The following is a 14126-nucleotide window of genomic DNA, read 5'->3' on the forward strand; positions in this document are numbered from 1 at the left end:
GCGAGGATCCCTGGTACAAACGGACGGATCCAGACAGTTCACAGCCTCTTCTGTGTTCTCCATGGGTTTCGGCCCTTCAAACATCCAGTTTTGTTCTTCTTATGGCCCCAAACCCGGGGGGGTGGGGTGGGGCGGGGACTCACTGCAGAGGAAGGACTTGAGGGACGGGAGGGTGGGAGAGAGTGAGAATCAGGAAGAAAAGGAACCGTTCCGTCTCCAGACTTGAGGGGCGGGTCACAGTGTGTGTAAACTCTCAAACCAGGTAGATGAATGCACCCAGGACGGGGAAACACATCTTGGGGTGGGGGTGGATCCCAAGGCAGGTCTGTATACTTACTGAGATCAGCTCTCTAAGACTAACCCTGGAAAATTACCCAAGAAGCCAGCAGAATCCATGGGACTGTGCTGGAGTTGGCTCACCGGGAGCACGTAGAACCGTATTAACTGTGGTGCGTCACACAGCTGTCTTTTGATCTGCGGGTGGGGTGGGGTGGGGTGGGATGAGGTGGGGCGAGAGGCGGGGGGCTTGCCTGAATTCCACCCCTTTGTGACTACAAGGGAATTACTGGGGCAGTAAATCAGGGAGGTTCTGCCTGTTGAGCCCTGGAGACAGGGATCTTCCAGCTCCTTCTCCTCCAGCCCCTGAGCGTCTGGCCCCTCCTAAAGTGCCCAGGAAGGCCCTTGGTTAATTGCTGGCAAAAAGCCATTGGGAATGAGGAACAAGGGCCGCCTGGAAATAGCTGTGCCTTCTCCTTTGAACGCAACTTTATGCTCTCAGCTTGGACACTTCACACTGTTTCGGTTTCCTGCTGTTAACCTGGGTGGCCGCCTAGGACAAGGTGGTCTCCGCAGCTCCTGCAGGAAGGAACCAGGTTCAGCCCTGTTTAGTGATCCATAAAACTGGGTCTGTGGATCATCTCTGGGGAGGCAAAGCCTCTTGGAACGTTGTTCTAGCAACTCTGAGGCTGTTGAGGGTTTTTGTCTGAGAAAATCGAAAGGTTACAATTCTAGGTGTGGTCTTCAGCAGGAAGATGACCTACCCTGACACAGCCGTGTCCTTGAACAGAGTCTCCACTCCGCTGGCTGCTGAACTTTGGGTCCCACTTCCAGGGTCCCCACCGTGTATTTGGTATTTTTTGATCTGACTGACCGACTGACTGAATAGGCCTTTTCTGGCCCTTGAAAGTGAGCTCTGTGTATGGCTTTTTCTTTGTTACTTCTTAGCATTGGGTTTTATTATGACGTTTTCTTTATGTCTATCTTGTCTTTTGCTCATATTTGTGCCCAGCTACCCTTCCTGGTCCCTCCTCCTACCCCCCCCCCCCCCGCCCCCTGGTAGTTCCCTTCCTTCTCTGAATGGAACCCCTTTGTTATGTATCTAAAGCGATGTATATTATGTGTATAAGTATAGATCATATATGTCACATACACTTATATGAGAAAATCCTGATTTTGAATATCAGAGAAAATAGGTAATATTTTGTCTTTCTTGCCTCATTATCCTCTTATTCCTCTTCCCCCCTCTTTTAAAGCCCCATGAGTACATATATATGCATACATACATATATGTACATATATATACACACATGCCCATCCACATACAGAATTATATACATACACGTATGTTTAAAATATAGATTCTGCATATGAGAGAAAAACATGCGATGTTTGTCTTTCTGAGTCTGACTTATTTCGCTGTTAACATAATGATCTCTATTTCCATCCCCCCCCCCGCCCCCCCCCCCCCGCCTTCAAATGATACAATTGTGTTCTTCCTTGTGGCTGGATAAAATTCCACTGTGTGTATGTGTGTGTGGACTACATTCACGCACATGGAATTTTCAATATGCTCCCCTCCAAGAGGGTGAAATCTCCCACTCTTGCCCACACTCACGTCTGTGGTCCAGTCTCCTTGTTCCTGTTCGAGGCAAGGTAGTCTTGACTCCTCAGCCCGATGACCATGCCTGTGGCATTCTCTGAGTGATGGTGTGGGGTGCAAATGCTCAGAGTCCTGATGAGTTGTGACCGAGGACGAGGCTGGAAGGGAGTGGAAGGGGAGGCAGAGAGGCTCATGGCTTGCTTCCTCCCGCCCAGGTTTCTCTGGGAACTGTGTTGGCTGTGGGAAGAAAGGCTTCTGCTACTTCACCGAATTCTCCAACCACATCAACCTGAAGCTGAGCACGCAGCCCAAGAAACAGAAACACCTCAAGTACTATCTGGTCCGGAACGCACAAGGGGCACTGACCAAAGGACCTTTGATTTGCTGGAAAGGCTCGGGTGAGGGGCGGAGCTTAAATCTGGAGGGGAGGGGGTGGGGAGCTGGGAATGTACCCCCAGTGGGCACTGTTGGGCTAGGAGGGGAGGAGGAGGGACTTCTGTACAGTGGTATGTAGCAGGAGGGCAAGCCCATGACACTGAAGATGTTCCTTGGTGTAAGCGGCACTTGGTCAGCTTACTATGTGATAGATGTACCCCATGGGGCAAACACTAGCAGAGGGTCACCCAGTGCTGAGCCTCTTTTTGGTAGGTATAAGGGACAGTGATTTTATTCCCAGGGGACATTTACTGTCTCAGGATGCTTTTGATCATCATGTCTAGAGGTTGCTGTTAGACCCTGGAATACTGCTAAAACCCCGCAGTGTGTAAGGTGGTCCCCAGCAAGAGGCTACGATTCCCCCAGTGTCACAGGGATGAGGCTGAGATACCCTGATTTGGAGAATGCTGGGTTTGAACAATGCCCTGAACTCTGCTCATTGTGACCAAAGAGACCAACTCTGGGGTGCCGGTCCCCAGGGGTGAGCTGGGGTCTGGCTTTCCTAGGAAAAGGCTGCACTGTGGACTTCCTTAGCCTCCCCTGTATCTCTCCTATCAGCTAAGGCTCTGGCTGTTCTGAGGCCTGCCCTGGGGGGGGTGTGTGTGGAGTGTGTCTGAGAAGGAACTTTCCAGAAATGTCCAGGAGAGCTGTCTCTCTGTCCCCCACCTTTCTGCATCTTCTGGAATGTTCCACACAGGTTCTTCGAGTGGAAGGAAGAGGTCTCAGTTGTGAGTGACTGCCTGAGTGCTATTCCTCACTTCCCCTCCCCCTCATTTTCTCTTCTTCCTTTACTGTATACTGACCCTTTAATAAGTTCCTGCCATGCTCTAGTCTCAGTCCCAAGCCCTATGGATGAAGCTGGCCTTCCTGTGGGTCCAGCTCTCTATCCTGCTCACAGGTTAGAGCTGCTGCTGCAGGCAGTATTTATAAGAGAGGACGGTGTTGGGGAGGAGGGAGGGGCTGGCGGTCTGTACCTGGGGGTCGTCACCCTGTGTCTCCTTGGATGTTAAGCCCAGGGCTCAGAGAGCTCAGTTGCATGAAGTCTGTTTCTTGTTCCCACCGCTGGGCACTCTTATTTGTCTGCGGATAGAGCCACCCTTTGGCAGGGAACCATTTATGGAACACGGCATCTCTGCCCTGCAACACACGGAAACAGATTAGCGGGACACTGGCATCCTTTATAGAGAGATGCTCACATGCCCCATGCTCCTGTAGACAGCTCCACTCTACGAAGTCATTCTGCAGCCATTGGCTAAGAGCCAGTCAGATTCCACCTGTTCTTCCTCCTCTCCCTCCTCTTCTTCCTAGTCTTCCTCTTCTTTTTCTTCCTCTTCCTCCTCCTCCTCCTCTTCTTTTTTTGGTTTTTTTTTGAGACAGGCTTTCTTTGTGTAGCCCTGGCTATTCTGTCTGTAGACCGGGCTGGCCTCGAACTCACAGAGATCCGCCTGCCTCTGCCTCCCACGTGCTGGGACTAAAGGCGTGCGCCCCCACCGCCCGGCCTCACGTGTGCTTCTTGCCTCCGTTAGAGTTCAGAAGTGGGCAGAACTCCACCAACACCTGCTCCGGTGCCCTGTTCCCACCGCTGGAGAGCTCGGGGCCTCTGACTGCCCTCCCCAGCGAGCCGGTTCCTGGGACCAACCCCAGCGTTCCAGTGGGAGCTCAACAGGCAGGTGAGAGTACCCAGGGGTGTCCCGGGTGCTAATGCCATGCACCAGGAGCCGGCATTCTAGAAAATAAATAAAGGGCATACTTTGAGTCTTGTCGTTCTGTGCCATTTTGTAAGTTTCACTTTGTGTGATGTGGTTCTATGTCACTTTGAATCTGTAAGTTTTAGCAACATGTCCATGTTGGCTTTCGTTTGGAGAGCTTGCCTGCTCTTCTGTTTGATAAGGAATGGGATCACCCCAGTGTTGGGATCCTGCATCCCCAAGTCACAGCACAGAGTTCAGTGGATGATAAGTATCAAGCCAGCATTTCAAGTGGATTTCTAGGAGGGGCAGAGGTTAGATTCTTGTCCTTTATCCCATGATGAGTGTGAGATACTCTGCATGTATCTCACTAAAGCTCGCCATGCCCTGGGAATAGTGGAATGTTTGGAAAATTCAGGCTCCATGGAGGCTGAGGCTTGCCCAGGACCTCACAGGGAGGACTTGGGGGAGGCAAGTTTGTACCCCAGGTGTTTCTGTTTTATACACCTGGCCCTGAGCCACACAGATGATGCCTGTAAGTAAGTGTGGTTTCCCTTGTCCAGAGACATCAGCTTTCCTGAGGACTCTGGGAGGCCATTTTTGGCTTTTTATCCCTCCTGCCCAGAAAGTCAGCATGGCACATTGCCCTGGGAGTGAAGCCAGTGTCCTGGGCTCTGCAGACCCATCAGTCACTGTCGCTGGGACATGCTGTCCTTCAGGGGCTCTAGGCTCCCTTCCACAGGTTGGCCTCTGGCCTCTTCCTCTTCCATGTCCTGGCTCTTCACTCCCTTTGCCACTGTGGACTGGGGAACCCTCTGTTTGGTGTCCAAGCCCCTGGTGTAGACACCAGCGCTGCTATCCTTGGCTGAATGGTGGTGCAATTCACTTAATTCCTGGAACTTAACTCTGTTTCTCCATGTGTAAACCTGGGGGCAGGGGGGTGTCCTTTTCAGTCTAGCTCATAAGGCGATTGTAAGAATTAAATGAGATTTAAGCCCTCATGGTACTTGATCCATGCCAGCTCTGTCCCATGCACTGGATGTCTACCCACCTGGGTCCTTCACATAGTGGCTCTGCCAGTTGCTATTATGACCCCCATTTTATGGAGGGGACATTGAAATTTGGAAAGTATGTGTCTCAGGTCACAGTGCTTGTAAGTAATGGGACTGTGGTTGGGACACAAGCCCCACACTGTAGCTGCCACACGGGCCACTTCATGAAAGCCTTCCTACAGTTCAAGCCAGCACAGGCTTCCTCATGGCGCCAGAGACTACGGTTGCCCCCAGCATTAGTCTCAAGACTTAGGAAACTTGAACTCTTTAAGTAGCCCTGACCCTGTCGGCAGCCAACCTGCCAGGCTTCTCCGCTGTGTTTTGATACAAACTGAACTCCAGAGGCGGAGGAAGGTAAGAAGCAAGCATCTCAGTTGTGGGGCTGCAGGTTAGGAAGTCCCTGCCACACATGCACCCCAGGACCTTCCCTTACCCACGCTAGACCCTCTGGGGTAAAAGCCGAAGGTTCATGGTATTTGTGTGTTCATGTTCATATGTATATCATGTTCATATGTCTCCTCACATGTTCACGTGTGAGTAGGAACGTGCATGTATTTCTAAGTGTGCATACGTGTATTTGTGTATATTGATTCCTTGTACATTTGTGTGTTTATTAAGTATGTTTCTGTGCACCTGTCTGTATGAGCAGGAAAGCATGCATATGTTCCTGCATGCATACTTGTGCATATGGGTACATGCATGTGAAATCAGAAGTGAGTTTGCGTTCATATGTGCGCATTTATGTCCACATTGGCCAGAATGAGCACACAGGTGTGCATGTGTTTCTATATGCACATTTGCGTGTGTGTGTGTGTAGGTTATGGGTGTGGGGACAAATGTGTACATATGAATGCGTGTGTGTGTGTGTGTGTGTGTGTGTGTGTGTGTGTGTGTGTGTGTCTGTCTGTCTGTCTGTCTGTCTGTCTGTGGCAGAATTACCATGTCAGAAACCTGCTTTCTTGATGGGACTCACCAGCGCGGAGCTAGTGTATCTGCCTGGTTCCAGTGCGGCCTGTGGTATGACTGACCCCTTTCCATCCTTTCTGCTTTCAGGACTGGCCTCTGATCACCCCTCAGGGACCACACCAACAGCTCCCACCGTCTTCAACGGCAAGGAGTCCCCCAAGCACCCACAGCTGGCCAAGAGCAGCCTGTCAGCCCCGCCTCGTCCCTCAGGCTTAGGTAGGGCTGCTGTCCTGGGGGTGCTGGAGCCCTTCCAGAGGGGACATGGGACCTGGAGGCTCCAGAGTCTCATGCTGTGTTGGTGAGCTGTGCGTGCTGAGGGGCAGTGAGGGCTCTGTGCTGGTGGCAGGTGACCTCCCTTGAAGCAGGTGTCAGGAAGATTGGGGGTGTCGGGGGAAGATGATGTCAGAGCAGATACGTACGAATCCAGAGCCCAGCGCTGTCTTGTAAGGCAGTGGACCTTGCAGCCTTCTTCAGCTGCCCCTCCTGTCCTGGGGGGTAAGAATGCCACCCCAGGACAGTAAGAGGATCTCCTGCTGCTACGTGCCATGGCTGCACATCTGGAGCTCACTGATTGACACTGGCTACTGTGATGAGTGTCAGCCCACCATTAGTCTGCCCTGTTAACACCTGGGGGAGGTGATAAATGAGAGGGGGGTAAGGGGCCAAAGAGACTTGGGGACCGTGCTCAGACTCCCACCACCCCATCCCTAAGAATGTTACAGCAAATCTTCTCTGCTCTCCTCCCCTCTGCAACCCCCCCTCCCCAATGCACCATGCCAACCCTGTGTACACAGCTGAGCTGGAGCTTAGGGTTCGAGACTTTAAATTGGAAAGGCCCTTAGAAATGTCCGTCCTGGGGATGCAGTTGCAGCTCCTGGGTTGAGTGTGTTTGCCTACGTTTTATTTTCAGCATCGAGGAAGAGATGGGTCCAGAGAGGCACCCTGGGCTGGACTACACCTCCGTTGTGCTAGAAGGCTTCTCTGGCCCAGATCTGTCCATTGTGTAGCCATTTGCTGAAGGAGCAACCCCCCCACCCCCCCGCCCCAGGAACCCCCATGAATCCAAAGCTCTCTGAGTCTTGACTGGCTTTCACATTCTGGAACTTTTATCAGTCCCCACCCGTTCCCTCAGGCCTCCCACCTTCCTCTGGTGGCTGTTTCTTCTCCAGGTGCTGGGTGCAGGGCAGGACTGAAGAGTGGCCCTCGGTCATCAGGACAGGGAGCCCCTTGCTGTCCACGAAATCTTCCTGAGCTCTGTGGACACTTAACCCTCACCTCATACAACAATGCACCAGATCCTCTCAGTCTCGGGGGCCCTAGGACCTTGGTTTTGGGCAGGTAGCCTACAGAAGCTCCTTCAGGATTGGTCTAGGACTTTCCAAGCCTACTTTGTGGAGATGTGGGGAATAGTTTCTTCCTGGGATCTCAAAGGCCTTCTAGAATTAGCCCCTTGAAGTTCATTCTCCGCCTTTAGCTGTTCACGTCCTTGGTGGCCTCACCACGATGTCTGGGCTCTGCCCTGTGGCTCAGTGCTCGCCTTACCTCTGTTAGATGGCCCTCTAGAGCTCATCAAGGCCATCACTCCCCTCCCACATTGCTCTCCCTCTCCTGGCGGGGTCCCAGCCACCCACTCAAATCTTTGACTTTTGAAGGTCCCTTGCAGTCCCTAGCACCTGGTTCTGGGAGAGCCTGACAGAGGGAAGGACGGACTCAGAGACACTGGCTGACCTGGGTCACGGAGTTGAGCACAAACATGTGTCGGAGTTACCATGCCTTGGCTGTCCTGGGGACACTCCAAAGCAGGGTGCTAGAAACTGCTCCTGATTGAGTGAGACCTGCTCTCGGCGAAATGCTGCCCCCTGGCAGAGGATGGGAAATAGGAGCCTTGTCTCAGAGGAGGGCTGGTCCTCCCAGAAGGAGGGGACAGGAAGCTAAAAGTCCTGCAGTGAGTGAGCTGCGTAATGAACCTCCTCCTCAAAAAAAAAATGCCAAGTAGGGTTCCCTCTAGAGACAGAGAAATAATTGGCTCACACCGTGTTGTCCCTGGTGATGTGAGACCACCTTCTGGCTTAGAACCCAGTAGAGACATTTCCGGGTTGGCTTGGAGTAGGAAGGGATGCCTGTAGATACCTCCTGCATCCTCAGGTCCAGCCCCACCCTCCTGTAGTTCGGGACCTCTTCAGAGAGGAACTAGGTCCTGTCTCTGAGAGCTCTTCCCCTGCTGCTGGGGCCAGTGTGTGGTGAGGGGGACACCTGATGCAGAGGTGACAGCCCTGCCTTTGAGGGCAAAGACACCTGCTGCTTTGAAAGCTCTTCGTAAGCCAAGTAGCTCATGTCCTTTTACCTTTGTGTTTGTTTGGTTTTGACCTTGTTTCCGTCCACTTTGGTCAGTTTGAAGACAGGTAGCGTTTGAGGTTCCTTTCAAGGAACTCTACAGCGGCCATTCTCAAAGTGCTGCTGCCTCAGAATAACCTGGGCGCTCGTGACAGGGTGTGTGTGCTCTTCCTGTGCCCTCAGGGGTCCCATGTGGTAGCTCTAGGCAGAGCCTAGGTAGGAAGGGACAGCCAGGTCTGTGTATGTTCTCTGCCTAGGCCGAGAGAGACATTACCCTCAGCCCTCGGGGTTCCACTCTGACTGTAGGTTCTCATCACCCAGGAGCCCCGGTTATCAGAACGACCCATTCCACAATGCTGAGCTTCTCCAGTTCCTCAGAATAGGCTTGCATTCAGACAGGCAGATTTTCATTTGCTTGTCTATGTTTAAAGGCAAAGTCTCACTATGTAGTCCTGGCTGGCCTAGGACTTGCTACATAGACCAGGCTAGCCTTGAGTGCCATTCAAATCTGCCTGTTTCCGCCTTCCGGGTGCTGGGATTAAAGGCATGCACAGCCACACTTGGCTAGATAGTTTTTAAAGTGTCCAGGTGAGTTTAAAGGGCAATAGGTTGAGACAGGGCCGTAGAGATGTGAAAATTTGTGTTCAGATTTTAAAGAAAATAGGGTAGCCAATGGTACTAATTTATGAATAGTTTTGAGTCACAGCACGTTGATATCTAGAGTGGGCGGGGATGACTCACGAGCGCCTGTGGGTCCAGCTTCTGTTCTTGCTTTTTTTTTTTTTTTTGGTTTTTTTTCGAGACAGGGTTTCTCTGTGTAGCTTTGCGCCCTTCCTGGAACTCACTTGGTAGCCCAGGCTGGCCTCGAACTCACAGAGATCCGCCTGGCTCTGCCTCCCGAGTGCTGGGATTAAAGGCGTGCGCCGCCGCCGCCGCCGCCGCCGCCGCCGCCGCCGCCGCCGCCACCACCACCCGGCCTGTTCTTGCTTTTTTAATATCTGAAATTAGCTTTCCAGATTGGGTGGGAGTGAGGGTGGGGTTGGAGGGGAGGAAGGGGGTGTGCAGGTGGATCGGTACTGCCCTCCAGTGGCAAAACCGTGCCGGTGCACTGAACGTTGGCTGTGTAGGTGATGCTGTTGATGCTGGCGGAGGTAGCAGTTTATCCCTGGCTAAGTGTTTAAGTATTTTACATGCATTCTCTCTCCTTCTGACCCACTTTCTCAGTAGATTTCATTAGTATTTAGGCTCTTTTAAAAACCAAAGGAACTTAAAGATGCAGCTTAAACCCAACCTTGGAGCAAAACATTTATAAAAAGTGACAGGATGTTTCCTTTTGCCTTGATCCTTGACTAGAGGTTTGAAATCCATCACTAAGCTGTGTGGTTTTAAACAAATACCAGCGGTTGGGGGTGTAGCTCAGTGGTAGAGCATCTGCCTAGCATGTACAAGGTCCTGGATTTGAGCCCCAGCTCTGTAAATAAAACGAAAACAAAACAGATAATGCTCTCCAAATCAGGGGAGAGTTTTATTGACACCAGTTTCGAATGGCGGCCTAACCCATGCTCTGAATATTGTCTAGGTATCTTGCCAAACTCCGGGCCTCCCAAAAAACGGCACAAAGGGTGGTCCCCGGAGTCTAAATCAACCACGGATGGTGGCTTCCCTCAGGGTGGTGGCAATAAAGCTAAGCATGGTAAGTGGCTGGGGTCTTACCCAAACCCCAAAATTGGGTGGTGTGGCCTGATGGTAGCATGTATGCATGTGTACAAGTGTGCAAGTGTGCACATGTGGGTAGGTGGATGAGTGAGGGGGTTCTGGGCAGCCAGGTTCTGGTGTAGTGGAGGGACAAGCAACCTCTCTACCACTCTGTGGCCCATGTACCGAAGAAGACTGTATCTCTTGATGGGGAAGGTGGGGCTGAGTGAGCTCCTAAGTCTTGTGAGTGGGGAGATGGACCAGGCAGCAGTTTTGTCTGGTGGGTGGATGTCGGGTGGACTGGGTACCGATACCTCACTTGCTAAGTTTCACTAATATGCTTGCTGTGTTTCTAGAAGGTACTGGCATACCCTGCGTGCCCCAGGCTGGCTTGGTGGGACCAGCTTCAGTCACCTTCCCAGTGGTGGCCTCCGGTGAACCAGTGTCTGTTCCGGATAACTTGCTGAAAATATGCAAGGCCAAGCCGGTGATATTTAAAGGCAAGTACAGCTGTGCACCCAGCTGTGGAGGTAGGGAAGTCTGCAAGGAATCCCACACACAACTGTGACCTCATCTCTGTCCAACTCCAAAGGCTTCCCCATACCCCCATCCCTGAGCCAAACTAAAAGCTCTCGGGCAAAATGGAGTGGGCCTGGTCTCTGGATTGCCGAGATGATGGAGCAGGTCGGTTTGTCCCAGCAGGCATGTAGTGACTCTATGCCATGACACTTGTTTGCTTGTTCGACATCCTTTCCTTCAGTCACAGAACCCCGGGCTATAGTTACCCAGCTAATGCGGAGCACCAAGGACTGAGGGGGGGGGGGAGGGGACAAAGTACCCCATGGCTTGTTCCATAGTCACCCAGAGCCATACACTCTGATTTGGATTAGGCTGAGACAGCCATGGTGACTGCCATAGCAACATTAAATAAGATAGGATTAGATCTCCTCCGTGTGGTGGCTAGGGTGTGCTACCCGGAGGTAACCTTTGTGGGTCTGCTGAAGAAATCTTTCTGTGGTGAGCTGGAGACTCTGAAGTGGGGAGCTGCCGTGGGCAGGTTCGGCAAGTAGTGATGGAGGGGATGAGGTGTTCGGGACCAGATATATCTGCTTCCTTCATTGTACATTTGACATCCTGCTTGTGGGAGGAGAGGCGGGAACATGGCGGGAAGACGGCAGAGGCTTCGTTTGCTTCGTGGGACGGGGCGCTGCTTGCTTTCCAGAAACAAGCCATCGTCCCCAAACCCAGGAACAAAATGACACAGGATTCAGAAAGGAGGTTACAAATCTGACCTTTGGTTCTTCCCCGGGCCCTGAAGGCTTGTCCTCTACCGTGCTGTGTCTTCCTTCATGCTATTCTGTGGGTGAGAGAGGCTGAGAATGTAGAGCTGGGGCAGGCAGCAGGACTGGGGGGTGGACGCCATCATCTGTGCTGACCACAATCTACGTAGAAGGAGTCCCATACACCCTCATCTCGCACTGAGTGATCCCAGAGGACAGGCCCTCTTCTTTTGCTCAAGTCTGCTCGCTTCTCTGACCCCCTCCCCCAAGGCTCCCAGGCCCAGGCAGTGACTCTGTAACATAGCTCTCATCCGGTTCTAAGGGCGGCTTCCAGGAGCCCCGGGCACGGCAAGCATGGCATCCCTTTTGTGAAGGTATTGCATTGCATTGTGGTTGCGATGCCCCTCGTAAGCCAGCACATGGGTGGACGCTGCTGTCTAGTGGTGGGCCCTGGAACCCCGACCCTGGCATCTGAGGGGAGTGAACAGAGATGTGAATTCACAGGTCTGTCCCGGAGTCAGGACGTGCCTAAATTCTGAACCTGGAGCTGTGGGTGTGGCCAGCACGTGTCTTAGCAAATCGGTCCCACTCAAGTGTGAGAAACATTTTTTTTCTCAAGACGTGGCCCACGGAACGCCCCCCACCCCACCCCCATGACGCCTGTGTATAGCTATACATGGTGAGATTGGGTGTCGTTTTGATGACAAAGGAGAACATCTACTCACATCATGCCCTGACCATTTGACAGCTCCCCGTTGTGCAAAGGCCTTGAGAAGGTCAAGTTCTTGCTTCGGGTCATGCAGCTAATGACGGCAAAGAAGGGATCAGACCCTTGCTTGGGCGGTTCTAACCCCAAGAGCTGCCATCCGGTCGCTTCTGACACCCTCTCCAGCATCACTCAAGGTTCTTCACTTTGGGTCTGGACACTGACCTGTTTTGCTAGCTCTGCACACTCTAGCACCTAGGGGGGTGTAAGGCTTGGCCCTGGGGACACAAGGTCTGGTCAGGAGTCCCCAGTGCTGTGCGCACCAGCTGTTACAAGGTCATTGCTGTTTGGTTTGGGGTAAGCTTCTTTTATTTGGCCTTGAACTTTGATCAAGAGCAACATAGGGGGGCTGGACAACACGAACAAGCAAATGCCCTGCCCCTGGCTGGATATGACAGATGACATTTCTGTCCCTGGTCCCAGGAAGGCAGAGCAGGTGTTCTAGGTCATCAAGGGCTGTAGGAAGTCTGCGATTTCTCAGAAAAGGGTTCCCCAAGAGACCCAAGAGCTCCCCCTGACTCTTATGGTCAGGGGATCCACAGCGGTACCCCACCCAGGTCTGAGCACAAGACCGGTTGCCGAGTGGCCGCTTTTCTTCTTCCCTAGGCCACGGGAACTTCCCCTATCTCTGTGGCAACCTGAACGATGTGGTCATCAGTCCCCTGCTCTACACCTGCTACCAGAACTCGCAGTTGCTTTCCAGGGCCTACGAGCAGCACGGCGCCTCCACGATGCAGCCCATATCTGAGGAGACGCAGTTGCTGCTGACTGTCTACTACCTCGTCCAGCTGGGTGAGCCTGGGTCCAGCTGTGGGATGGCTCTTACTGGGCAGGGGGGTGGGGGGGGGCGCAACTAGATCCGGAGGCCAGAGAGGATTATGAAGACTGGGTTAGCCCTAACCTTCCCAGGGAGGGGCCAGCAAACAGAAGGAGGATGTAATCAGTAGAGCGGTTCAGAGACCAATCACTTCCAAGTAAGAGAGAACTTGATGGGGTGTGGGCATGTGGGGTCCACTTAGGGTCATCAAGAGAGGCTTCTGAGTAGAGAGTTGACCACCAGCCTTGTGAAGAGCTGAGGAGAGAGCACAGTGGGGGGTGTTGGTGGGTGGGAGCATAGATGGGGGCTGACTGCGGGTATGAGGGGGCACAGTGCGGGAGTGTGAGTTGGGGGTGGGGGGGGTACCAATGAAAAGTGGGTGGTGGGAACAGGTGAAAAGATTGTTGGGCACTTCTGGTGGCCTGGCTCTCAAGGCCAGTTGCCCTCTGGAAGGAGAGCCCTTGAGTCCCGTAGAGGCTGAAGGCCCAAGGTGTAAATGTAGGAAACATGGGTTTGAGGTAGTCTATGTGGACATATCCAGCCCAGCTGTAATCCACTGTGAGCCGTCACTGGTGGACAGTGAGGCGCTTAGGCTTGGCCCTCAGTGCCCAGGTAGTCAGAGGCTCAGTGGGTGAGGAAGCACAGGATGGTCAGGGTTCTGGCGGACCCAGCATCGGGTCCCTCTGAGGCTCCTTCCCAAGCTTCACCCAAGATCCAGCCTTGTCCGTTCTTCGTTGCCATCATCCTCATCACAAACCTTTCTTGCCTCTTGGTCCCCATGTCTGTGGACCAGACCACATCTCCTCCCTCCTTGGAGCTCGTCGGCGGTTTCCAGTCCTGCTCAACTGACATCTGTCCCCAGGTCTGGTGGCTGCCAGCCTTCCACTCCCAGCTGCCGCCTCCTGAGCAGTGTTATCCATACTGGGGCCTTGTGGACTTGCAACTTCCCTGTGAAGTGCTCTGGTCTAGGACATCTGTGAATCTTACCCCTTCTTGTCATTTGAGTTTTGAGCCATACGATTCTTCCTCAAAGGAGACTTGTCGCCATATCCAGGACAGCTCCTCACACCCAGGACAGCTCCCCACACCCAGGACAGTTCCCCACACCCGGGCCCCCCCTGGCCTGTACACCTTTGTTTTTAGAGCAATGTTATTCCAGGAGCACATCATGGACAACCGTGTTTCCATGAGCATCTCTCCTGGGTCAGGACACG

The 14126-nt window shown here is 52.9% G+C and overlaps 1 protein-coding gene across 5 annotated transcripts in view; it reads left to right on the plus strand.

Moving 5' to 3' along the window:
• Positions 1 to 14126, plus strand: part of Greb1 (growth regulating estrogen receptor binding 1) — a 121504-nt gene that overhangs the window by 64838 nt on the left and 42540 nt on the right. For all 5 annotated transcript variants that reach the window (XM_052745854.1, XM_052745857.1, XM_052745856.1 and 2 more), the window contains exons 5-10: positions 2095 to 2277; positions 3841 to 3984; positions 6108 to 6236; positions 9934 to 10047; positions 10406 to 10549; positions 12702 to 12887. In XM_052745854.1, coding sequence (XP_052601814.1) covers positions 2095 to 2277; positions 3841 to 3984; positions 6108 to 6236; positions 9934 to 10047; positions 10406 to 10549; positions 12702 to 12887 — 900 coding nt within the window. The remainder of the gene's footprint in view (positions 1 to 2094; positions 2278 to 3840; positions 3985 to 6107; positions 6237 to 9933; positions 10048 to 10405; positions 10550 to 12701; positions 12888 to 14126) is intronic.

Source organism: Peromyscus californicus, unplaced genomic scaffold, assembly GCF_007827085.1.
Source record: "Peromyscus californicus insignis strain IS unplaced genomic scaffold, ASM782708v3 Scaffold_1__1_contigs__length_55948999, whole genome shotgun sequence".
NCBI classification, from domain to species: domain Eukaryota; kingdom Metazoa; phylum Chordata; class Mammalia; order Rodentia; family Cricetidae; genus Peromyscus; species Peromyscus californicus.